General features: G+C 35.1%; 3 protein-coding genes across 7 annotated transcripts in view; 1 reads left to right on the forward strand and 2 right to left on the reverse strand.

Annotated features, from left to right (window-relative positions):
• Window positions 1-1,657: 1,657 nt before the first annotated feature.
• Window positions 1,658-6,574, reverse strand: LOC121411265 (peroxisomal membrane protein 11A-like). The gene is made up of 4 exons (XM_041603887.1): window positions 6,430-6,574; window positions 4,722-4,837; window positions 3,535-3,698; window positions 1,658-2,410 (listed from the first exon to the last, which is right to left on the reverse strand). Exons 1-4 carry the CDS (start codon window positions 6,513-6,515, stop codon window positions 2,087-2,089), a joined length of 690 nt encoding a protein of 229 aa, XP_041459821.1. The 5' UTR covers window positions 6,516-6,574; the 3' UTR covers window positions 1,658-2,086.
• On the forward strand, window positions 6,282-17,254 carry LOC121411264 (SAC3 domain-containing protein 1-like). 4 transcript variants are annotated; one of them, XM_041603882.1, is made up of 10 exons: window positions 6,283-6,418; window positions 8,853-9,014; window positions 9,567-9,629; window positions 10,081-10,209; window positions 11,245-11,406; window positions 11,786-11,967; window positions 13,337-13,385; window positions 13,824-13,964; window positions 14,924-15,113; window positions 15,554-17,254. In XM_041603882.1, the coding sequence occupies exons 1-10, from the start codon at window positions 6,336-6,338 to the stop codon at window positions 15,638-15,640; spliced, it is 1,248 nt and encodes a 415-aa protein (XP_041459816.1). In that variant the 5' UTR covers window positions 6,283-6,335; the 3' UTR covers window positions 15,641-17,254. The 4 variants fall into 4 exon arrangements, with proteins under 4 accessions (XP_041459820.1, XP_041459816.1, XP_041459819.1 ...); XM_041603885.1 differs by lacking the exon at window positions 6,283-6,418 and adding an exon at window positions 6,617-6,703; XM_041603883.1 differs by lacking the exon at window positions 6,283-6,418 and adding an exon at window positions 6,729-6,985.
• Window positions 17,255-17,369: 115 nt separating this feature from the next.
• The window catches only part of LOC121411263 (C3 and PZP-like alpha-2-macroglobulin domain-containing protein 8), a 38,720-nt gene continuing 30,420 nt past the window's right edge, over window positions 17,370-25,669 (reverse strand). For both annotated transcript variants that reach the window (XM_041603880.1, XM_041603881.1), the window contains exons 30-40: window positions 25,428-25,648; window positions 24,585-24,746; window positions 24,120-24,182; window positions 23,548-23,741; window positions 22,902-22,989; window positions 22,482-22,662; window positions 21,775-21,900; window positions 20,969-21,169; window positions 20,052-20,429; window positions 19,755-19,783; window positions 17,370-18,696 (exon numbers count right to left, since the gene is read on the reverse strand). In XM_041603880.1, coding sequence (XP_041459814.1) covers window positions 17,965-18,696; window positions 19,755-19,783; window positions 20,052-20,429; window positions 20,969-21,169; window positions 21,775-21,900; window positions 22,482-22,662; window positions 22,902-22,989; window positions 23,548-23,741; window positions 24,120-24,182; window positions 24,585-24,746; window positions 25,428-25,648 — 2,375 coding nt within the window. In that variant the 3' untranslated portion in view covers window positions 17,370-17,964. The remainder of the gene's footprint in view (window positions 18,697-19,754; window positions 19,784-20,051; window positions 20,430-20,968; window positions 21,170-21,774; window positions 21,901-22,481; window positions 22,663-22,901; window positions 22,990-23,547; window positions 23,742-24,119; window positions 24,183-24,584; window positions 24,747-25,427; window positions 25,649-25,669) is intronic.

A 25,669-nucleotide genomic window follows, 5' to 3' on the forward strand; every position in this document is an offset into this window, starting at 1 on the left:
GGTGCAGAATTGATGTCTGACCTAGGGGCACCGAAATGATATCTACATAGGAGGACTGAATTGCTGATTGAGTTTTTCAGCATTTGGCGTTGTGTATTAATTCAGATATAAATATTTTCAGTCTGGAGTATCCTTTTTAAGGGATTATTGAAGTCTAATTCTAGTTTTGATATTTAAAATTGTAACATTTTCTTGCATTTAGTGAGTCAATAATAAAACCCGATTTTGTGGGGAAATAGAGGGGGCAAATGCTTACTCCATAACCTATAATTGGCAAGGTCCTACACACATTTGAATTACTTTAAGGCATTACTAAATTAGCATAGGCTGTCCAAATACAAATAACATGAAAATTACCGAGAATCTACACATGTTGTTAATACAGTAAATCACATTTTAATAAAATATACAATCCAGTTTCAATGACCAAGTCATTCCCAAAGGTAAATAAAATTATAAAGTTGATCAAATGATGAGGTTTAAAACCACAGCCTAATCAATATACTTTCATATATTCATAATATGATAATCAACAAATATCCACTGTATATAGTTAGCATCCACTATGATTATCATGGAAAAGTAATGACACTTCATGAACGTCTGTTTGCAATAAAATATTTTTACTTGGGGAAGTGGTTCAATAAAAGCTTGAAGTTTGCCAATAAAAGTCTCATAAAATTGATTTAAACTTTTAACTTGAGCATGGCGGTCGTGATAAGTCTTGCCCAATTTCACGATCAATAAAACATGCAACATGGCCTTTGACCCATCACCCTTATTAAAGCACATGTGGTATCACCTAAGGCTAACTTGAGCCTACTGTGAACACATCTGATGCAGAAATACAGAAATGAGAGCAAATTGAACAAATAGAATAATGATGTAAATGGCCTCATATCAATTTTCCTTTTGACCCCTAGATGAAAATCCCAGCTCGAAAAGGGTTATTTTTTTAAATATACCTGGAGGTATGAACATAAAGAACAAATTCAATCCTTCAATTTTCAACTGAACATTAGTTACTACATCTTGATGACACTCCAATTAATTCAAAGTTAAAGGCAAATTCATATTTCTTTTAAAAGTCACATGCATAATGGTGCTTTAATGTTACTGGTTTATTTCAATTTCAAACACACGATTGCAAATTTTGAAAAGTACAATTTTACTAAGACACACAATGAATGGATTTACAAAGAAAAGGAAGAATTATTGGCAATTATGCAAAGTGCCAGCAAACTTTAGTATCTTTCAATAATGGTAGCTTGAGGTAAATTTATTAAAACATATTGGATAAAAGGAATAAAGGGAGTTTATTACTTATACATGGTCTCTACAGCCCTTGATCATCAGCATTCTCAACCTGCTCGTCTCATCCTTATGTCCTGAAAATAGTTAAGCCATTCAATTTCATTCTGAACGTAATTTTGACATCTATTTGCTTTTCCATTCTTTCTGTACAAACTTACACGTTCAAGGCAGTGCTCGGTGAATTTCTTTGTTCGGGGTCATTGATCATTCGAAAAACAAAATACTCTACAGAGCTTTTGATATTTTAAAAATCTAATGTTCAGGATATTAACATACTTATCACGCTCCTGAATTTGAAACACAAGAAAGTTACATCTTAAGCACTGGAAAATCTGGGGGGGGGCACAGTTGTTATAACACAAGTGATTACCTTTTTTTCTGGATCCATCCCGATCAAAAGGCAAGGAATATTGGTATAAACGACATAGATTAGTTTACATGATCATGAGAAAAATAATTTGTTCATATAATTATGATAATTTGTGTCTACACCAATCATCCATCATTATCAATAACATTCTGGCTCTGTTAACATCAGAAGATATAATTTAGAAGTCAAATCAACTGCCACAGTTAGCCTTAGAGAAACAGATAATCATTGTCTTTTAATTTATATAGCTCATTCAAAATGAGTTAATACTGCAAATGGTATGATACTCTAGTATCTCAGCTAGTGAAAAAAAAGGTATTATGATATTGACTTCCCCATCATCACATGCTACCATTCACCATATGACACACGCCTGTACTTCATACATGAATATCTGTCTCTTCATTTGCAAGGCACATTTTTCTGCCAAACAAGGTAAAGCCCAATGACAGAAGCGATGACTCCACCAGCAGATCCGACACCCTTGTTGACATAGCCAAGGGCAGCCAAAGGAATGAATACATCAGAGAAGTCCAAAACGAACTGAAGCCTTGCCTTGGTGATGTCGGATTCCAGCCGTTGCCGTGGCACCGGCTCACCTGCTCTTTTAAGTTCCTTGAGGCTGAGAGAAAGCTTCTGCAGTTTGTACAGGTCTCTGAGAGTGAGAGCGAGGAGACCTATCAGCCAGGCCCTGGCAGAATTATCAGCCCATCTTTTAATGTTCACCTAAAAAGATATAAAATGAGAGATGATGAACATATTCAATATAATTTATGATCCTGGTGTGTTTGAGCAATTTGTAACCTTGAAGTAACAAAATTACCAAAGGTCCCTGATAAGCCTTCTTTTAACATGTTTATCTAGAAAGGTATTGAAATCATTGGCCAAGTAAATATATAAAATGATCCTGAAGCCATCCAATTTAATGTTTTAATGATATGTTTATCTATAGTAAATGAAGGAAATGAAATTGTTATCTATTTAAACATATAAATTGGCCTATGTGCTTGTTTTTAACAACTTCCTATGAACCTAGAAGAAAATAACCAAAGTCCTCTTTACGTGCAAGAATAAAAATATGAACAAAGCTTTATAGCAGAAAATAACTGGTGCAAAAAGTTTTGTATTCATATCACAAAATTGCCCCTTTTCACTAAACTTATTAGCATTATAAGTATTTTGTAGTACAAGCATTTATGAATTGTCCACCCAATGGAAATGTTTACTGATTACAGGTCATATTACATGTTGAGCCTAAGATTTTGACATTGATATCCTATGATAATCGCAGACTGACTTCTAAATGTTTTTTCCCACTTGTCATAATACATTTTTTCTTTAAATACTAGACGCATATTCCCATTTTAAAAGTTTAGGGTATTCTTCATTGTAAATACATTTATCATTCATCAAGAATATAAAAAAGTTCAAATACACATTTCGATTTGTGGACTAGTTTCATCACACGGTGTACATGTGAGCACTAAGAGATGTTGCTGTTTGATCAATTATATCAGAGGCTCAAGGGATTTCAGCAAACAAAGAATGCTCAACGAGGCAATAAATACATGCATACAGGTATGTATGTTACGCTTACCTATAGAGGCAGCTGCTTCAGTTATAAATTTGATCATTTATGTGCACATATTCTCCCCTCTCTTTCTATAGTATAAACCGATGTTAATTTGAATCAAAATCTATTACTATAAATAATAAAAGAAAAAGAAAACTACAGATACCATAGTAGTTTTTAAAACAAATGTTAACTTCCTGTCTGCACTCAAGATTTCAGCATTTTTAGAGAGGATTTCCCTTAATTCCCAGGTATACAAAACACCACAGGAACTTACCTCATAGACTTTTACTTTGTGCAACCATACAACATGATCTGTCAAAAGCCACAAACTTTTGCCAAGGTATCCAATGAGTTGCAAGCTAGCCTCTGTATTGTCACTTGATGCCAATGAATCTAATGCTCTCTGCAAGAACTCAACGGACCTCAGCATACGAAACACTGTTGAACCAAATATAACAAATAAAGTGATTATATCACAGAAGAATCCATCAATTAACCCTATTTTTTTACAATGAAATAAGATTTCAAACAATACAATACACAACCACTCAAGGGTCTATGAAAGAACTTTAAAAGCATGTGGTCTCTCTTCTGTACATAAGAAACTGTATTGTCAAAACACATAAAATGTGAATGTGGTCTTAAATTGTGCTTGTTTATTTAACCTGGGATTAGATAACGCTGTGCTATAATGTGTAAGTGCTATTGGGTGCTAAAACTATCAAAGACACCATACATCTGAAGGACTATGAACTTGGGAACCGTTAGTGACTGACCATGTTGGCACAGGAGTCAAGATGACATTTGACTCATTCAAGACAAATCACAAAATCTAACTTCGCTAATAGTATTTCTAGACTATTTAGACTTTGGCCTAGACCCATATCAATCATTAGATGGATATATGGTACAGGGTCCTAAAGCTACGCACCACTCCCATGTGCATGCAATTTCAATTGCAAAATGCGCACTCTGTGTTTCGAGCTGTGACTGCAGTGTGATGAACGATTCTTATTCATTTTTTTTCTACAGAGGCTGCTATAAATCGCTATATACATGTACAGAGAAAACCAGCAACTGTTTGGAATTTTGGAGTTATATTCACTTTTATTTCATACTTTCCTATAAGAATATGAACATTATTTAGAAGTTTAGGCACAGGAAATACTTTTTATTTGCATGATAAATGAGTGTGTAGCTTAAGGACCCCTTCTATATCGGGCAGCGACATCAAGAGGTGTTAGGAAAACACGGCAGGATTTTCGTATTAGTTAGTTGTGTGATATTTTCTTTTTGGTTATGAATCTTTACAATAATTAACACAAATTTTCGAAAGATGATTTGTTAGAATATTAAAATTGGCATAGTATTTATCAAATGTAAACAAAGTGTGTAGCTTTAGGTCTCCCATCATACCTATCAATCATACACATATAGCCGTAGTAAAGTAGCTCCACTTACATTTTCTTGAATTTGTAACTGTCGATTCTAGATTCTTTATCCTCTCAAGGTTGAAGTGGCTTGCTTTATTGTTGCCATAATACCAGAGAATAAATCTTGTGGCATACTGGGTGATTCTAAACAAATGGAACAAAAAAAGAGAGTTAAGATTGAATGTATGTTGGTATTGACTATTATATTTATATTGATATGGTAGAAGTCCGAAAAACTCTTTGTATGCATCAGACTTCCACTGGACTCGCGCATCCGTAACAATACATGTAGGAAACAAGATGGCAGCGTAAACATTGGGCAAGTCTCCTCCGTCTTTACATAATATATTTTTCTCATTTTTTAAGAATTCTTCTTTAAAAATAAAATAGATAGCGTAGAAATGTCGGAAATGAAGTTCCCATTTACATGATTTTAGGACTAGATATTTTAAGTAGAAATCTTGGGGGCGAAAGTTTCAGTTTTTTTGTTGGTACATGGAGATGAATGGGATTGGGAAGGAATTCCTGACTGATCCACGTGGAGAGATAGCATACGTTAGATGATTTTTACTCTTTAGGAGCCTCCTGGCTACTTCAGGGTGACCTTTTCTTGGACTTGCCCTTAACTATAATAGGGCCAAGCTAAGTCTTTAGTTTAAGACAGGAATAAAAAGTATCGTTTCAGGAAATTTATTTAACAATTTCTGACATTTTACATGTAGGATGGGGGTCAGATGTCCGGACACTAAACATTTTTGAAGGCAAGCCTTCTTTTTTTGTCTTGGGATTACACTAAAATCATGAATTCAATGGAAGTAATCATCTTCTATTTTGTTCTCTATAATATTTTCTAACATTTTGTATTAAAAATTGATGAAACTTTGCTTGTAAATTTTTCCAAATGACTTTCTAAAATTGATCGTCCAGACAAACAACTGGGTATACTTTATAAAATAGCTCTGTATTTTTAACCATGGTGATTGGTCAAAAGGCGCCACATGACATCCAACTTTTTTGGTGCACTGCACGGCAGTGCAAAAGGTGTGCAACGAAAATTGACATTGCACGCTCGAGCAAACCAGTGCAGTAGAAGTCCAACAAAACTGTAACAAGTTACTGTAACTTTTTAAAAATTTGTTTCTGTGTTGCTATTTTATAAAACAAATAATGCACCCGCTCTGTCGTGCGTAAAAGTAAATGCAGATCTAGAGAAAGCTCGGTTTCTTCAGATGATGTACACTGGGCACTCGCGGCAAGCGGCTCGTGCACAGTGTGGCAACTGGCATAGGCCTACCAGGCCTACTAGCCCAACGGCTAAAGAAACCTCGCGTGCTCTGCATTTCCATTAAACTTAAAAGCACTCGGCTGCGTGCATGCATTATTTTGTACTTTAATATTGAGTGCAGCCAAAGCAATTCAACGGAACAACCAAATACATAGACTAATTAAGCTTTTGGCCTAAAATGCTAAAGACTAAGTCTAAGCTAACCATAACAAACGGGAGCTTTCAGAATGCTGCGATCTCAACCTCCAAAACTCACTTGCCCGCACCGTACCGCCCCGGCCCCGCGGCCCGCTGCTGAGTGCCGGTGCATGGTGCAAAAGGCACTCGAGACATTGAGTTGAATTGGAGCGCCTGCGTATGCGCCAGACTCTCACACATCATGTTGTTAACTTAAGGCAACCTTACAGCAGCAACCGGTACCGTACGGAACACAAAACAAAGTAATTTGTACCTGTAAATCTTATCTCTGCCTTCAGTAAAGCTTAAATATTTCATCAAATCGCGAATTGGTTCCGAGGGGCGGGTCTGCTTCGCCATGATTGATTGAAGCAAGTGCACGTTTGGATTGTTTATGTTAAGAACTTTGAAATTTGCATCTAATTTATAGATGAGGGTATATAGATATATATTTAACGTAGTGGATTTCCGGTCTGCATTTTTATTTAGCCGAAAGTTTCAGCTTGAATGTCATATCGAGCGTCGTCTGTATATTGCTATTGAAATTTGTAAGACCTTTTGTATTTATTTAGTTTTATGCCCTATCCCATTATTAATGTACATATTGAAATTATAGTTAAAATGATTAACACTTTTTGATCGATTATTTTATTAATACAAAGTCAGTTGTTCTGAAAAGGGAAGGTAGATGAAGGCATAGCTCTCTAACCCTTGACCTCAGCCCCATATGTCGCACTTGATGTTAGCAAATCAATGTCGGAACGAACGTGTTGTGTCGTACATGTATACCGTAGACGTAGTGAGATGCCAAGTTCGAAGACCAGCTATGCGTGAGATTTTCTGTGAATCTGAGTGAGATCACAGACATTGTGTACAATGTATATGGGGATAGGCTGTGATAGTTGCGTGAGACAGAGATTTGAGGGGATGAACAAGAGTCCAAAATGCTTGAGTCTCGCGCATATGATATTGATAATGCGTTAGACTTGGTAGCTCGGGGGGGGGGGGGGGGCGGGACACCTATTTTTCAGTGCTTTAGAAATGACAACTAGCGGAAATACAATCCAGACATATTCGCACTTGCTATTCCAAATACAATGAAAATTATGAATATGGTATAATTGGTTGGTATTTACCATCTGGCAACCGTTTTCTTTGCATCGCAATTGACTTGCCGCATGCCATGATCCCTCTATGAAAAACAGTTCATTTTCTTGCGTGACAAAGTACATCATGATTCCGAACGGGTGAAGATATTCTTGATTTATAATGACTTAAGAAAAGTTTGTGTGATTTTTTTCTTCATATATTTATATCATGCATAATTTAATTCTGAGCAGATGTTGGTAATATTTGTGTTTGCTAACTAATTTCATTTTTTCTTGTTAGGCCTAGCTGCATGTTCCATGGCTCTTTTCAATATTATGCTTTTTCCTATTGTGATGCTCATTAATTTCTACTGATGTGCTGTCGATTGTCGACGGCAATACAGTAGCCGTCAACGATCACCCACACCACACCTCAATTAACATTTTTAAATTTGACAACTCAGGCCCATATTTCAGTCAGAAAATATATCAATTGTTAATGCAAAATGATGTTATATGATTTTTTAAGCATTTTCTGTCATTTTAGAGATAAATAATGTATAAGTTTGATTTATTTGACTTGTTTGCTCTCTGGAATTGAACTGCAGAGTCTTACGGTATGAAATTGTTTTTGTACACACTAATACGATATGTGACTATACCACCATTTCGTACCAATTAGGGCCCAAATGTCCGAACATTAACATCAAAATATAAGAATGAGACAAACAGAAAAGGTTGATAAATTTTTAGACTCCTCAAGACACATTTTTTTCTGTCAAGAGTCTAAGTTTCCAAATTCCAAAGAGAATAAAAAAACTAGTCAAAGACAAAGTGAAAATCAATTGAAAAAGGTGGTAGATCTAGATCTCGGCTAGAATCAAAATTGATGAGAAATTTAGTTTAAATTCATGAAAAAAATTCTAATTATGCAGAGCTGAGTGAGGATGATGAGCTAACATAGTACAGCAGAACAAGCTTGTTTAGATAGATCTGAAATACTAGCCTACCAGCCTAAAGTTACTTGACCTATAATTTCAATATACTCCCATGACAATTGCTCCTACTAGTCCTAAAATATGTCATACTAAAAATACACATGTTAGATCTAAGCCAAATATAAACCCAAGCTTCAAACATTAACTTAACCTCAATCCTAATCACAAGAAGATTCTTAACTACCAAAAACCCTACCATGTACAACTCTAAAACTTACCTTATAATATCGATCGACTTAAGAGAATTAGCAGAGAATGACGTGTCTACATCGTATGAGAAAACATCGCATTACCATAATTATCCTGTGATGCATTGCAATACATCATGATACGGATGGTTGTGAATTTTTCCTTTTCAACCTACTTTTTATGTCTCCCTCTCTTCCATTATTTCCACTTGTTTGTTTTCTTCTACTTCTACTAGTACGATGTAGATCTAATTCTTTTGATGCTTCTTCTCCGTCTCCTTATTCTTGTTTTCCTTCATCAGACCTTTTTTAATCTTTCTACCCATCTCCTTTTCAACAAGTACATGTAGCTTGAAATAATCGTCTATTTGACATTTTATGATCTTTTAACTTTTTATTATTTGTTTGATTTGTAAAACTTAGCCTATCAAGCTTGGCCTACATCATGTCATACCATCCTAAAAGCTTATTTCAAAGGCTGAGGGAAAGTCTTGAGAGGAACAGACTGCAGAACCCTTATGGAGAGGCCGAGCATGCAATAGCTGGAGAATGTCAAGAAATGTGCCCCAAAAGGGAACAGAAAGAGTATGATTGCGTTTTACTTCTCCTTATGTTTCAAATGTGTTTAATGCCTCATCTGTATTAACACAATTGAATATTTGTGTATTCGCTTTTGTTGAAACCATTTATTCTGTAACAAGATTGTACAAATAAATGCAAAAAAAATATGAAGGAAAGATATAAAAGACAGCTTCATATTGCTTTTCACTGACCTATGAACATAAGTAATTCTATTTACTTGTATAGGCCTAGGTATTACATGTATGCCTATTTCATGAAATGAAAATAATGGATGTGGAGATTTATTTATATATAAGGCATGTTATAGACTTACAAAACATGTAAAATGTCTCAGTTCAAAATCAAGAGGGTAGAGGATTACTCTTGAAAGATATATGTGTTACTTAATTGGTTATATAATGGAATTACAAAGAGGACAACTATCTACAGTTAATTTTCTTTAAAGTAGTAAAACCGTTTTTTTTTCACCAAAATACTTTAATATATCAGAATACTTCAGTTCTTTAATTTTTATGGAGTTTGCTATTAATACTAATGAATTTATTTTTCCTTTAGACGTGAAAATCAGAGAAGGCTTCATACATTGGAGATGGTTGAAGGAACCGAGAGAGAAAGAAGGTATGCAAATAACTGTACATCTCTCTTTCCAACTGCAATCTTTATATATTTTCTCCCTGTTTGTTACAAAGGTAAATATTTCCCCTCAAAAAACTTCATTTGGGATGGAGAGTTGTACAACACCAAATTATTTTACTTAATTTGTCTCGCAATATACATGTATGCGCGTATGTGTGTGTTTGTATAACTTTAGGAGGGATCTTTCTTTTTTTTAAATCTTCTGTTGAATTTCTTGAATATTCCATGCTTTCAGTTTTTCAACTATTGTACTATGTTGTGCTATGTTCTATATGGGAATGAAATCTTATTTAAGTTACAGCTGATGAGATTTTATTTTTCTTCAATCTGTGGTATGTGTAGTTTTCATAAAGGGCAGAGGCTCTAAATTGAGAAAAATCTTGTCATATAAATTATTACATGAATGTAAATTTATTCTTTCCAACTTGTGTAGGCCAAAGGTTGATTGTTCTCTTGCCATCAAAGAATACTCAAGACCAGCAGCAGGCAAAGAGCAGGCCAATCCTTGTGACCTACGACCACCAGAGGTTCTTATGAAGGTTGTCAATCACATTGTACAAAAGTAAGGAGGTATTACTAAGTTTAAGGCCAATACGTTGGAAAAGAAAGATATACATGGGTCTCATATGTACAATTTGATGTATGCAATATAACCTACTACACATCATATATTTACAAGAAGCCAGCCTTGTAGTGAAACAATATGTATGAAATGTGGGGGAGGAGGCTGAATGAAAATTATGTTAAAGAGGCTGTGTAAATCTATAATCTGCTCTTTGGTGAGTAGGTTGTGAAAAGTGCACAGACAACTCTTGTGTATTTGATTATTAAGCATTTGTTGTCTTTCCTATATACTTTTTGTTCAGCAAAAGAGTAAAAGTGCAGGTCTTAATTTGGCCTTAGAAGGTCTCATATAATTATATTTGCCTTAATACCCCCCCCCCCCTTTATTTCCCATTTTCACTGTAGGCCTATATTGAAATGGGACATATAGAAGAAGTAGCCTTGGCCAGAAATATTTGTGCAGCATGAATAGCATGTTGCCTCTAATTTTTTTTAATAAAATACAATTAGAATTGAGAAATGCAAGTTTTGAAAACAGGGCATTTTTGTGTATTTGAGCAAATGGCATTCTCTCTTCCCTAAATCACAATTACTTTGGGATGAAGTATGCTGCAAATTTGACTGAATGAAAGCATTCACTAAATCTTTTTCTCCGATTTGCCCCCCCCCCCCCCCCCTTCTAAAACAGTTTTCTGTTTTGGTAGGATTCCCCTTTGATTGAAATAAGAATAATATTGGTTGAATCATCGAAATTGGTTGGTGTACTTTACGTAATATATCTATAACTCAAGATGAGTTTATTTGACTGACTCCAAGCAGAACAAATATCTACTTTATATTTGTTCTCATTAATTTTGCAAGATGTGCAATATTGATACAAAGCAGTTTAATTGCACAAGTGCAATTGACCCAAAGCAAAAAAAAAAAAAAAAACCTGACTAAAATTGCTTTACTCTCACAGTTTGTAAGAATAATTGTTACCTTGCATGTGTATTGTCATTTTTGTGACCTTCAGTTGTTTTCTATTCACCAGCATTCTTACCCGTACTGACCTGCCTTGGTTCAAGATCTATAACTTTGCCTTTGATCGCCTTAGGGCAGTTAGGCAGGACCTTGTCATTCAGAGAGCTTCTGGTTCAGAATGTGTTATGATTCTTGAACAGTGTGCAAGATTCCACATATACTCTGCTTACAGGTGAGACTTCAGAAAATGTGTCTGTTCAAAGATGTAATCTGTCTGAACTTTAGATATTTCTGGGATGAAAAGTCATACCAAGGACATGTCAACTATTTTTTATTAAGTTTTTAATCTAATCAAAGATTTTTTTTTCCATTGAAGAATAATCTGAAATATATTTCCACTATTTCATTCAAAATTTTATTAGTCATGGAGAACTTGGGGATAGGCTAAAGTTAAAGAATGGATAAATAAAATAATCACAATTAGCAAATTATCTCAAACATCTTTAATAGCTCAGCATCTCAAAGCTTTGTGGAGTGATGTTAGATACCAACTCAGGTATTGAAAGAGCAAAATAAATGTTCTCAATTCACTCTTTTGACTATCTTTACAGGTTGTGTTCTGCGCCTCTCTCAGAGTTTGATCCCAAAATCAATTCTGATCACACCAGCGAATGCCTCAAGAGACTTCTATTTATCTACCAACTACAACGTCAGGATGAAAATATTGAACAAGATAAAACTAAGCAAGATGCCCAAATCCAAATGGAGTCTTGTCATGTCTTATTTAATTTAGGTACCTGTATGTAGAATATGTTGTTTTTGGTTGTGTTAAGTGTAAAACTATCACTGAAGATAATTAATACCCCTATGTGGTTACCATGGCAACGGATTCTAACACATGGAATAAAAAATATGTCCATCATTAACCAAGACCTATGTCTTAGCAAAATATCTTGATAATTAGTTAAAAACTGATGAAGTATTTTGAGCCGCAAGATTTTTGCCCAATTTTTGACATATAGTATATTGTTACTACGGCAACACAATTTCTGTAACATGCCAAAATATGTCCTGCACATCTTTACCTTAAAAAACCAATGTGTGTGCCACGTTTCATGAGAATTAATTAAAACTGATGAAGTAGTTTGAATCGGAAGATGCAGTTTCCATGACAACACAGTTTGTAACACATGCGAAAAATGTGTCTTGCACATCTCTACCCAAAGACCAATGTGTGTTTCAAATTTCATGAGAATTGGTGGAAAACTGATGAAGTTGTTTGAGCTGGAAGATCTTTACCTAATTTTTGGCATGATACACAATTTCTAACACTTGTGAAAATGTGCCTTGCACATAGTGTGTTCCGAATTTCATGAGAATTTGTTAAACATTGAGGAAGTAGTTCAATGTGCGAGATTTGCAATGGACCGGCCGCCTGGCCGAACACCGATTCCTATATACCCCTTCAAACTTCCTTTGGCAGGGGGTATAGTAAGCAAATACAGAAAATTCCTTTGTTTTAAACTGTGCAAAATTAATAGGTAGTGAGAAAGCTACAGAACCTCTAATCAGTTAACACTTGTCTTTTTCACCATCAGCTATTATGTCTTTAATTTTATTTTAATGGTAATTTTCCACTTGTCTACACCTACTTGTCAACTTTCCATTCAGTCCCATGTTACATGGTCTAAGCTTAGCTACATGTAGTTCATCTTTATCCAGTTGGTCTAATTGGCATTTATCTCAATTTGTCTGATTTCCAGCAATACCCATTTGTAATCGAAGTTAATTGATATTATGCAAGGTTAACTTGATAGAGTGCAAGATATTAAGTAGACAAAATGGAAATTAAACAATCTGTGCACTATAGACTAAATAACAGTCCAAGTGAGTATTATACCAAATGGCTGGATCTTTATACAGTATCTAGACCAAATGTATTCTTTATACAGTATCTAGACCAAATTTGCCAGAGAGGGTGTAACCACGATGGTGTTAAAGACAGAGAATTAGTCCAACTTGCTAGTAGACCAGGTGGATACTAATTTTTAGTTATGGTGGTGGAATGAAGCCATTAGATCAACAGCCTAATATAAAAGTCTGTGACATTCATATGAAGTATACTGACTCACCCAAACTTATTCATTTTCATTCATTCACAGGTTCATTTGATACATTGTTTCATATCTTGTCATTGCCAAAAGAAATTAGGTGAGTATATACACTAGAAAAAAGGTGAAATAAAAGTTTTTTTATTCATTCAAGTTTAGAGTAAGGATTTTCCATTTTTTCCCATTTTTCTGTTCATGTTCAGGTTGGAAATTCAAAGGAAACAACAGGATCAATTTTTAAGGAATTGATTGTGAAAATATTGTGAATTAGATAGACCCACATATCGTGTTCAGTTATGTTATCTCCTGTTTGTTTCTTATAATACCTGTTCATGAGCTCCTGTCTATATTTCTCAGGAAAAGTAGAATTTGTAGCCTAAGTTGGGTAATGACAGGGTTTGAGGTTAGAGTAAAGTCCCAGGTTTTATTTATATTTGGCTCTATATGCAGATTTAATGTCAGAGGACTTGCATCCATTTGTTGTGGATCTAGGACTCCTTTTTTATGATTTGACATCAGCAATGTGTTTTTTTTTCAGGCTCAGCCCAAGATTAGTTAATGCAGTAGCTCTCGCAAAAGCCTTCCTAGAAGGGAACTATATCCGTGTGAAAAAGTTAGCGGTTAGATTAAGTGCAATAGAATTATGCTGTCTACATACACATCTGCAACAAATGAGGAGGTGAGAGCTAGTAAAGAGTAAAATTGTCACACTTTCTCCCAGAGTCTTTGTTATCGTTCACCTCTCTTTCTCCTTCTGTCATAACTTTACCCTGTCATTACTTGATAAAACCTTTATTATGAAGAATTTCTGGGTCCTGTCCCCTTTCCATTTTGTATTGTTTTCAGAGTCCACTCATAGCAAACTAAAGGGAAAGTCAGCATAAGTGTTTTTATAGGGCTCAATTTCATGGAGTCATCAATGTCATGCCATTGGTAACTTCCATTGAAAACCTGCATTTTATTGAATACTGAGTGATATAATCATTGTAGTTTACTTATGGTAATAGTTATCACCACTAATGGCTATGATATGAAATGGAGAAAAGAAGGCCCCAACCCCCACCCTTTTAACCAAAACGATATTTCAAGCTTTGACCACCTGCATTATTGTATGATTTTACCTATTTTATACCGTATGTATGGAGACCTTTTCTCTCCTTTTTTCTCTCTCACTCTGTCATTTTCTGTCACACTTGCTCCCCTTATTATTTTGTAGTCTTCTATCCCTTATGAATTAGAAGAAAAAAAGTATGGAACTAATGAAGGGGAGAGGAATGAAGAAATGGTTATGAAAGATATACTATTTCACAACCATACATATTTTGTGTTTTGTGAGTTTGCAAAGGGAGAAATTGAAGTAGGATTGACAAGATGAATGTTGAGTTATATTACAACCCTCTAGGGAAAGAAGATACTATTTAAGTGGTTATGATGACAGTTTAATTATTTTGAAATGAATATCATTTAATTATAACAAAGATGACATTGAAAAGGGAATGAAGAAGATGTGATAAAATTATTAATGATCTAGCTTTCTTGAATGAGCGTGAAGAGGGTGACATAAAGGAGGGACAACATGGGACAAAAGATGTTATATTGACTTAAAATTTTGATAGTTGTTTCCTCATTATTGTTTAGTCAAGCTTTGACAACCATGAATGCTGCCTTCAGCAGTCGTAACCTACTCTTCCCTATGCAAGTTCTGACTAATTGGCTCATGTTTGACGAGGTGGAGGAGGCACAAGATTTTTGTCATCATTATGGTCTCACCTTGAAGGACGGAAAAGTGGTATTTTCCAAAAGTTGCTCCTTGCAGGACTACAAACTTGTGAGTAAAATTATGACATTTTGCTATCTTGCAGAGGATATTTTGTGTGTTTTTATGATTTTACTGTCTTATAATGTGAGGTTTCACATGCCTTTGTGCAACAGTAGTTAATTTTGCTTTTGCGAGTTCTTGCCCATGGATGATTTTTTACTCTCCTTTTCTGTATTTTTATACTTGATTAAATTTCAATTCAATTCTCTTCAATTCAATTTTCAAATTATTGTAATCTGTGCATTGATTTCCACATCTTGATTTTTCCTGCTTTTATGGATGAATGAATAAAAATAATAGTATTATTACTCATCAAAGCATACTACACATGTTTTATAGTTTGTATTGCATAATGAACACTTCTATACGTTCAAAAGATCTGAATATCAAAGTGGCAAAATAATATATTTTCACTTGATATTTTGATTGCTTATTTTGATTATCTCTAGCCTCCAAAACGCTCCTGGTGCACTTACATCGATTGCCAGCTTGAAGTCCTAACCATCCCAGATATTATTCAAGGAGCAGTGAGGTAACATTAATGATGCATCTGATTGTCAAAGTACTTTAATGTCAAAGGATCATCTCAGCATCATGGTCATTATTGTTCTTATGTCATGCAGTATCAATGCAGTTCAGAGAATACAAATCTATACAGTACTTCAAACTTGTTTACCCTTTGACAGTTCATTTGTCTACTGTCCATATGAAAGGGAACTTGAGAATTTGAGTATTACTTTTAAATGCATGATATACTGCAGTGATGGAGATTTTGTGAACAGTAGGAGGGTTGAAACATATCAAGACATTATGAATTCTGCCTGCATCAAAATCTACCAAGAGACCTCACTGCGAATGAATTCTCATGGGTACTTGTCATAAATGAATGTTGTCATTAAAACGGGAAATAAGTACATGTGACCGTCCAGCATTGAAGATCTGCAAAAGTTTGTTTCCTAGACGGGTGGGCAAATACAAAATCTATCCAATATATTTCATACAAAATAATGTTAATCATTACAAATTGAGATGGGGGAATGTCCCCCCCTGATTACCGCCTTTACTATAGAGTCTAGAGAGGTAGCTTTAATCACTTATAGACTGTTTATAGATAGGAAGGGAATGTTCAATTTTATTTTCACCTTCAGATCTTTTTTTTTCTTTAAGACCTGTTCTGATGGGTTAACCCTATTGTGAGCAATCATGTTCTCTAAAGAAAAAAACACTACTTGAATGAAATCTTGACGATTAATTAATACTTATATCATGCCTTGGTTTTAAGTGCGTGTAACTGGTTCAGTGTTTATCCTTTAGATGCAATTGTCAACCAGAGTAATTAATTTTCAGTTCATAGACATTCAAGAAAAAACGAGCAGCAATTATTTTTTTTTTATATACAAATACTTGTAATCAATCAAGCAGATAATACATTTATTTTTGAGGTATTAGAAAGTTAAGTACAATATAATGATTCAGTTATGTACACATTTCCAAATCAGTAACTTTTGCTTTTGAATATTATAGTACAATGGCCTCTCTGATGATAAATTGTACACATGTGATCTAATCAAGAGAGGCAGTTGCAAATATGATGGTATAAACATAAAGTTGAAATCATTTTCAAAACGGTAAATTTCTGTTTGTTTGGTGTTTTCTTCATAGGGAGGTCATAATTAAGTTATGCCTTTGAGATCAAGACATTTTTTTTAGATTTTTCTTTTGGCTTGATGTTGCCATCATAAAATGATGAAAAATGGCCCATGACTGCCACATAATAAACCATGATTACATAATGTGACAATAGTAATTACTGGTAGATGGAATGGGCAGTCAACCCAAACCAAATATAACCAGGGGCCGAAGCCACTTGCTCCTGGGACTGAAACATGTTTTCCCCCTTCACAGCCCGTATGGACACAAGCTTGGGTTGTCATCCCCAAAGGGACCCTGGCCAGCAAGGAGCCAAGCTAGACAAGCTAGTAACCTTGACTTCTAACCTCCCCTCCCAAAGTTTGCTGCATAAACCAGATTACATACAATATTTAGTTCTCCCAAGTTTTTGAAATAGCCAGACATCCATAAAATATCATGTTATATGATTATTTGAAGAAATAATTTTTCTGTGAAATTATTAAAATACTTGTAAATGAGAACACAAGCAAAATATTTTGCTTACAAATTTGTGTGTCATATGCTATTATTTAAATATTCTAATTCCTATTCCAGTAAGAATTGTGACACTTTTTATAAGTATTTTTTATCAAGTTTGTTAAAATTGCAAAGAGCAAACATATGTTTATTATATGCCCTTACCCTTGATTTTAAAAGGGGAAATCACTTCTCTACAGATCACCTGAAAATGCACAATTCAATTCAGTTTATCTGTTTATAAAGCTCATGCACAAGTTTATTAAAATATCAATTTCTCACAAGTTGTTTTATAAGTGAAATAAAATGCTATACATTTAAAATCTATTTTATGTTTGTCTGTTTACGTGTATATATTCAATCTTTGGGAGTGATAATTTCTAATGACAGGACATTTTCGTTTGTCACTATCCAATAAAAATGAAAATGAATATAAACATTTCCAAGAAAATACTGAAATACCAACATGCTTAACTGCAGCTGAATATGGAACCTCTCAGTATTAATGGTCTTGATATAAGATTAAATAAATGAAACTTTACAAGAAAACCAAATGAACCTCTCTGCTTTTTGTAGATTGGAAATGATTAACACCAATCATTGGCCCAGTTCATGGACAAACAGCATTCTTTCAAAGGAGCCCTGAGTCTACAGATCTTTTACAGTCTTTATAATAGCCAGAAAGGCTATAGGAGATATCCTCAGGTTCTCTTTACTCTGAATCTCTTTTCCGCCTTCTGCCTGTTGCAACAGTGGTGCTTGGTACAGCTACATGATGAGTATGATGACGATGGTGATGAGAATGATGTGTTGCTTTCATCATTTCCTCCTCATCTTCAGTTGGGGATTTTAACTCTCCAGTTTGATACAATGGAAGTCCACTTTGTAACTGGTCTGATCTGGCTTCCGCTGGCATCGGTTGATCTTGAATGTTTTCTCTCTGTTGTGTTTCATTGTTACTTTGTACAGGACCCGCTCTAGGTTGATCAGGATCTGTACCTGTGTATTTAGAAATGGGATCCACAGGTTTGGGTTGAACAGACTCTTCTACTGCTTGTCCTGGTTCCCTTATCAATTGTGTCTCTCCTGGTGTCTCTACACCATGAATCACAGCTGGTATTTCTGCGATTTCCATTTCTGGCATGGTTTCATGGGAATCCCTCTCTTCTTGGGGTAACTCCGGAACTAGTTCAGATGGCATTGCTGGGTCCAAGCCTGCTTGAGGAGAGTTTGAGTTTCTTGTGGCGGGGCTCCTTGTACTTGGTTGCAAGTCCGGTGATTCTTTGGGAGGAACAGTCTTTGGGGTAATACTTGATGATGGTTCAAGAGGTAGTTCAGGGTAATTCACACCCTCATCAGATAACACATGAGGGCTAAGGTTTATTTCCTCTACAAGATCTTTATCAGTTCCTAAATCTAGTTCCAAGCCGAGTCCTTTCTGGTTCTGCAAAAAAAAATGTGGTTTCATATATTTATGCATTGTATGTATTGCTTGAGTCACAATTTACTGGGGATGTCATTTAATCCAACCTACAATTTTGGTACCAATTGTATATGTTCAACTTATTTGCAGATGTCTTTCTATTTCTTACACAAACTAGCACTGGTAGGCTATATCAGTGGCAGTGCAGAGACTGTACAGAAATTCATGCAGTCTCTACACATGAATCGTACAGAAGTCTTATGATCTCTATATGCTATATACAATGCATCTATGTGCTTCTACGATTTTACACTTAACAAGATCATTCAGGCATAGATGCCCCTATGGAGCACATAAAACCATGTTACAATCATACATTCAGGATTGTGTTGCATGAAAGTTTTTTATTATGGTATTACCTTTGCTATCCAATGGTATCTTCCATGGTAATACCAATCCATACCAATCAAAATCAAGGATTCCATAAAGTTACCAGTGAATGGCAAAGTTACCATCCCTATCCCTATCTAATTTGAGATGCCATAAGTCCATAAAATACATTAACATTTGAGGCTCCATGATAGGGTCATTGATATTAAATGTGCCCTAAATATATATTGGGCCTCTTCTAAAAAAGACTTGAGATTAAATCCAACTTCACATCGATCTCCATGAACTCCTGATTGATGAAATGAAAGTTGCTTTGATAAATCGGAGAAGCCTTTCATTCAAATTGTTTTTATCTGCAAGGTGCCCTGAAACCACCAAGTATATTCTCACATCAATCTTTTAAAACAAAATCTGTGCATATCTGATAGCTTCTAAATGTTTTATGCAAATTGATATTAAAAGAGAAATTTAACTCAAGTCAAATGTATTTCCATTTTAAAATTTGTCACATTTTGGCAAGCTTTGATACACAGGTTGAAACAAAGGCAAGATCTGGAGCTATACTAAGTTAGATGCCTTGAGATTTAAATAGTAATCTATGTTGAAGCATCACGTCTGCTGCTCTTCATGGTTACTAGTTCTTGTCTTTAAATCTTATTAGATATGAATAATTAAACAAAAGAACTTACCTTCAAATCAATCACAATTGGAGCAATTTCTGGCAAAGAGAAGAAAGAACGTACAGCTTTATTTCAATTTCTTTTATGAGGATAAGAGGCATTGGCAAGTTCAAGAATCTCACATTAAATAAACATCTTGAATACATGACATTTGTCATTAATGAGCATACATGTATCAGGGGCCTCCAATGATAATTTTACAGGAATTAATAGCTACACAAAGTGGGATTTTTCTTTCTTGTTACATGAATATAAACTAGCATGTCGGAATGTATTCAATTTTCAAAAGAAATTTGAAGAACTCACTTGTCACTTCTGGTATCAACTCATCCATTGGTTCTGTCCCTACTCCTAATTCTTCATCCTTGAAAATTTCACCGGTTGCGTCCAGTCTAAAGTCTGCTGATTCCAGAAAATCTGCACTTCCGATCACTTTTCTGCCTTCTTCAACTTCTACCATGAAAGAGCTGTCCTCTGGATCATAATCTGAAAAGCTCTCACTCGTGTCATTGGAGATGGAAGTGATACTAGTTGTGTTGGTATTAGGTTTGAATGCTGAATTTGACTGAGTGGCAGTCTCAACTAGATTATTGTCAGGAATGGTAATTGCTGGTTTCAGAGGTGGTTGGATTCCACCTCCCGGACGCTCCTGTCTGGTATTTTCTGACCCAACAGGGTTTTGATCTGTTTGAAAAAAAATACAGTAAATAATTTCTTGTTAAAATAATCATTCAAATGTTTTAATATGGATATGTAAAGATTTACTTTACCATAGCTGTTAAATTGACATGCTTTCCAATAAAATGATCCATTAAGCTGATCATCATTGCACATCCTTCGGAGACAGCGTTCTGTTTTATAGAACTGAAATACCAAAGCACACATAGCAATGATAAACCACTTTTCATTAATATGTCAAAATCTATATCAAGCAAATGATATTGCTTGGATGATAAATTGTGTAACTAAAATTAGTGGAATGTTTAGGAAAGCAAAAAAAGAGAAAACATTGAAGTCTTAATAGTGTATACAATGGAATAGTCATTGATTGGAGATGGCATTTTCCCCAGATGAAGTGATCAGCTGTGGACCAAAATTTATTACCTAGTCAGGAAAGAGGCTTTTCTCCAAAAAAATTGAGATGCTGGGTTTATGTCAGGTCAGCAACAAAACATGCTTCCAGAAGACAGGTGAACAATAGGTAAATAAATAGAAAGGCTTACCTGGACACATATATTTGGGCATGGCTCTGATACCAATCTCCATCTGGCATGAAGCCACTTCCATGTAACAGTAGTTAGCATAGAGCCTTCCATCAGAGCCACAGACAACAGAGCCTGGTTCGTGCTGACACGATCGCTGACAACCACACCTTGACTGGTCAGCTAGGCTCAGGTCATCATCACTGTTGGTCACCGTGATGGCTGAAATAAGTGCAACATCTATCAGTATACAGTTCTTCATATTCAGGAATATTAATATCCTGCTTCAGGATGCTTGATATATTTTTTGAATAGAGGGCAGGAATAGGGACTATTTTAACTTAGTAATCTTCATGAATTTATAGTTTTTCTCATGATCTGTCAGTATCTGTTTACAGACAATTTTAGATGCTTACATTTATCTCGCTTTCTCTCTCAAGATCCTGTTTACAGCTTGATACAAACCTGCAATCTGATTTACCATTCATCTTTTTTTTCTTTACTTTTTTGTTCCCCTATGATAATTGATTAAAATAATTGAATTTAATTAAAGTGATCTTATCAGCAAGGTAAGAATCATGAAACAGCATACTTAGAAAGTCACAAAACATAAGAAAGGTTATAAAAAGACTGTCCACTACAGGGATGATGATGATGAGGAGGAGGAGGAAGATGATGATGGCAGTGCTAGCAGTGGAGATGATTTTGATGATAATTATTATGAAGAAAATGATGGCTGTGTAATGTTAATTATGGTCAACTAGAATTTCAGAAAATAAACCTAATCTGAACAAGAATTCCTTTAAGTTCATAAATTATATACTCACTTGGAAGGTCCATCCTTGGTCCATTCTGGTCCTCTACTCTATTACAATCTGGATGGTCATCTTCACATAGCTCTCTTGCCAAGGGACTAGCACTGCTTACATTGTAGAAACGAGTCTCTTCATAATCTATTAATAGGGTAAAAAAGCAGTTTATACTAAAAATATACTTGGTTTATATTTGAAAGAACACAAGGAATCTTATCAAGTAATGCAATGCAATCCAAATAAATAGGCCTATGGCTCTTAATCTAGAATATTTTGGAAAGAATGATTGTCGTTGGTCCTCTGCATGTATATTCTCATCTTTTTGTGCAATTTTACAAATAATGCATTGCATCATTTATGCTTATTCATACGTATTTATTAGCTTATTTGCATAGTAGTATTACATATGATATGCAGTCAGTTCTTTATTAACTAGTAATTTTGTATCTTAATTTGAAAGATTCAGAGACAATTCACAAGCAAATAATCAAGGCAATATAATCTACAACAGTACCATTAAATATTTTACATTTCAAATGCGAAGATTTGTGTTCTAGCACTTACAAACAAACCCACACCACAGGGATGAGACTTTCTTTTTAAGTCTGGATTGCATGTAAGTTATTCCTTTGCAACTTTTGGAGAAAAAAAATTCATGCTTAGTAAAACCCATTCTGTTTCCATGTATATTTACGCACAACTTCAAAGAAGAGCAGACTTACGAGGTTCATAGTAATCATACACCTTCACAGGGACCGGCTGCATCTTGCCTACGACAAAGTTTCTCCAAGCATGAAAGGTCACACAGGTCAAACACTGGCTTGCAATTTCATCAAAGTATAGGATGACCTTCCGCCCATTTATCTCATAGCGTTTCAGCTTGTTCTGCCGATCTAGGATTAACTGTAAACAGTTGGGAAAAAAATGAAATGTCATGAATATGTCAAGTAACAAATATAATGCTGTAAGATAGATTTAATACAAGATGCCTTAATACACTCTGATCCCCATGTGTGGCCATAATTAATAACCCCATTCTGATGTACTTTACCCTTATGATTCATATTTGTTTTTGTATGAGATTTATAGTGAATTAATAGTTTCTAACAACATTAAAGTGGTTACATAAATAGATTTCTTACCCTTTCCAAGCTCTCAATATCTGCCGAGAATCCAGTCAATAGAGAAACCTCTACCACAGCCATGTTTGAAGAACCTGCATGAAGCCATCTAAAATTACAAATATGAGAAACAAAGTGATATTCCAATTTATTAAGTAGAGTGTGGAGGTAATCCTTGTGATGCAGTACACTTGCTAAACCTACTCCTGATGAACCAAAGTTATTACATTATTTCCAATGGCATATCGTATGTCGGTCTGAAGTCTGATTTGTTGGTGTGACTGTAGCGTAATGATGTCTTGCAAAGAACATTGATGAACTTGAACAACACAAGTTTGGTACACCTAGATGTACAAAAGATTATATAATCTGTTGCCAAAGGACATTGCCAACTTTGATCAGTTCTGACCAGATAGACTTTGATGGCCAAAGCCCAAAGGTCATTGCCAACTTTGATCAGTTCTGACTAGGTACACCTTGATGGGTTGCAACCTTGGATTATAATCCCTTGCCCAAGGACAGTACCGAAGTTCTGCATAGGTAGGGAGGAGAACGAGAACTAACCCCTAGTCGAGGCAGAGGACATTGATATCCTGAAGAATTCTAACTCATTTAAGTCTTTGTGTAAACAATAGATTGTGATTTCTTGCCAAAGAACAGTACTAACTTTGAGCAGACTTCCATGCTAACCCTGTAGTCATCATCATGCACCAGGTCTGCTGTCACCTCATTGCTGATCCCGTTTAGACTCCTGCGTCGCCGCTTTCTCTGACCGGAAGAAGGAGGCATCTCGGACATCTTGACACTCAGCCTGAAGGCTTCCTTTTTAGTAGGGTCTGGGATATTGTATGACATATCCACCTAATGATAAAATGAAAATGTCGAGCAACAGCTAGAAACTTTGTACATATATGCCAATTAAGGAATATTCACGTTCCAAACAGTCATACAGTTATCAACTGACCAGGTTGCACTGGAGAACAAGAGCATTTGTATCTGTTAACCAGAAGTTTTAGTTTTTTTAATACAAATTTTTATAATGGTTGTTTTTTCCATTTATTTCATTCAAAGTACATGGGGCTCTTTCTTTCCAACCATTGTTATGAGACAGAAATTGTGAGGAATTGTAATAGAAGCACAAAATAATAAAAAGATGGATTTGAATTTTCAGTGTGATACCTTACTATAAACAGGGTGATCAGGGTGAAATACTTTTCATTGTAATGATGGTAAACTGACCTGCATTAAACCACATCCTTCTCCAACTGCTCCAATGAACAATGTCTGGGTAAAAGCAGGAATCTAGAGATACATGAAAAAAATATTTTTTTTTAATTAATTCACTAAATAGATGATTCATAAACACTTTGCATGATTGCATGATTATAATTAATCTAATAATTATAATTTCTTTCAATTAAGTAACATAAAGCTCTGATTTTAATCTGATTTCAGTCTCTTTTTATACAAACCACCTCTTAATTTTTTTGTTTATTACAGGGCTTTGAGAGACCGCAAATAAAATGAACAGAAGAGGGGCTGTAATTACAAAAGCTCCTATATGTTAGTACAGAACAAAATATATGTGAAAGTTAAAAATATAAAAGATGAACTTTTACACCCCTGATCAAAGTCCACTGAAAATTATTGTAGAAACTTTGTAATACACATCATTATCAACATCAAAAAAAAATTATTTTATACCTCCATGACTTGTAGGACTTTGCTGTTTTCGTTGTTGAGGTAGAAGTGTTCCTCCACTGATGTTATGAAGTTGGTATAAGCAAGGGTGACATTGAGATTGACATGACCAACATAAGCAAGTGTGGCATACTCGGAGAGAGCTTGCAGAGCTACACAAGTGTCCTGGGAGAAATCAGAGAGAGGGGGTCATTTTTATCCATTTTCATTTCCATCACAACATTCTTAGGAAGATCTCTAAATATAGATATATTGTCATGCATCATCTCTACCATTTTTATGAACCATTTCAAATACCATTCCCATACTATAATCTTTCCTGAGCTCCATAACAAAGGTTTGCGATGGATTGCAAATATGAAAGAACCGCCCTGATTGGTCTCTGGTCGGTATTTTAAACCAAATGTGCATGTAACATTGATATTGATTAGTCAGTTCATTTAGCGATTCATTGCTATTCTTTTTGTTATGGAGCCCTTGTTTCATTTTCATTTTTTTTAATATCATCATCCATCACATTTTCCTTTGTTTCTACAATAATGTTCATCTACCGCTATTACATATAATCTAATAGTATAATTTCCTCATCATCATAAGAGTGTGAGATATGTAGTTCTATTCATTGTCCTGTGATTTATCCAAGGAATAAAAATGGTGAATGAAGTGAACAGGTGTGGAGAGCGATCCGCCATCATGTATTATCACTCAATGTTAATAAAGAGTGTATGAAGAAAGTGGCAATGATAAATACAGGTACACTTGTGGCATGCAAATTTAAAAAAAAAGAATATGTAGCTTAAACAAGTTCGCCCTTTCATTCATGTCATCCTTGTCTCTCCATATTACCTGTGTACTGGAGAAGCCACCCAGAGAGTTCCTCTGCTGCGTCAGCCATTTCACAATAGGCAGGGAGTAGGCGATGTCTCCAAGAAGGGTGTAGGTGAGCAGGGCATATGCAGTCATCTCTACCTCGGCTGATGTGACTGTCTGTTTGATGTTACCCATGTGAGCAAAGAAAGGCAGAGTCTCTAGAGGTTGGTTGTTCAATCTCCAATAGGTTTGACCACCTGTTGACAAGGAATGTAGAG

Source organism: Lytechinus variegatus, chromosome 3, assembly GCF_018143015.1.
Source record: "Lytechinus variegatus isolate NC3 chromosome 3, Lvar_3.0, whole genome shotgun sequence".
NCBI lineage: Eukaryota > Metazoa > Echinodermata > Echinoidea > Temnopleuroida > Toxopneustidae > Lytechinus > Lytechinus variegatus.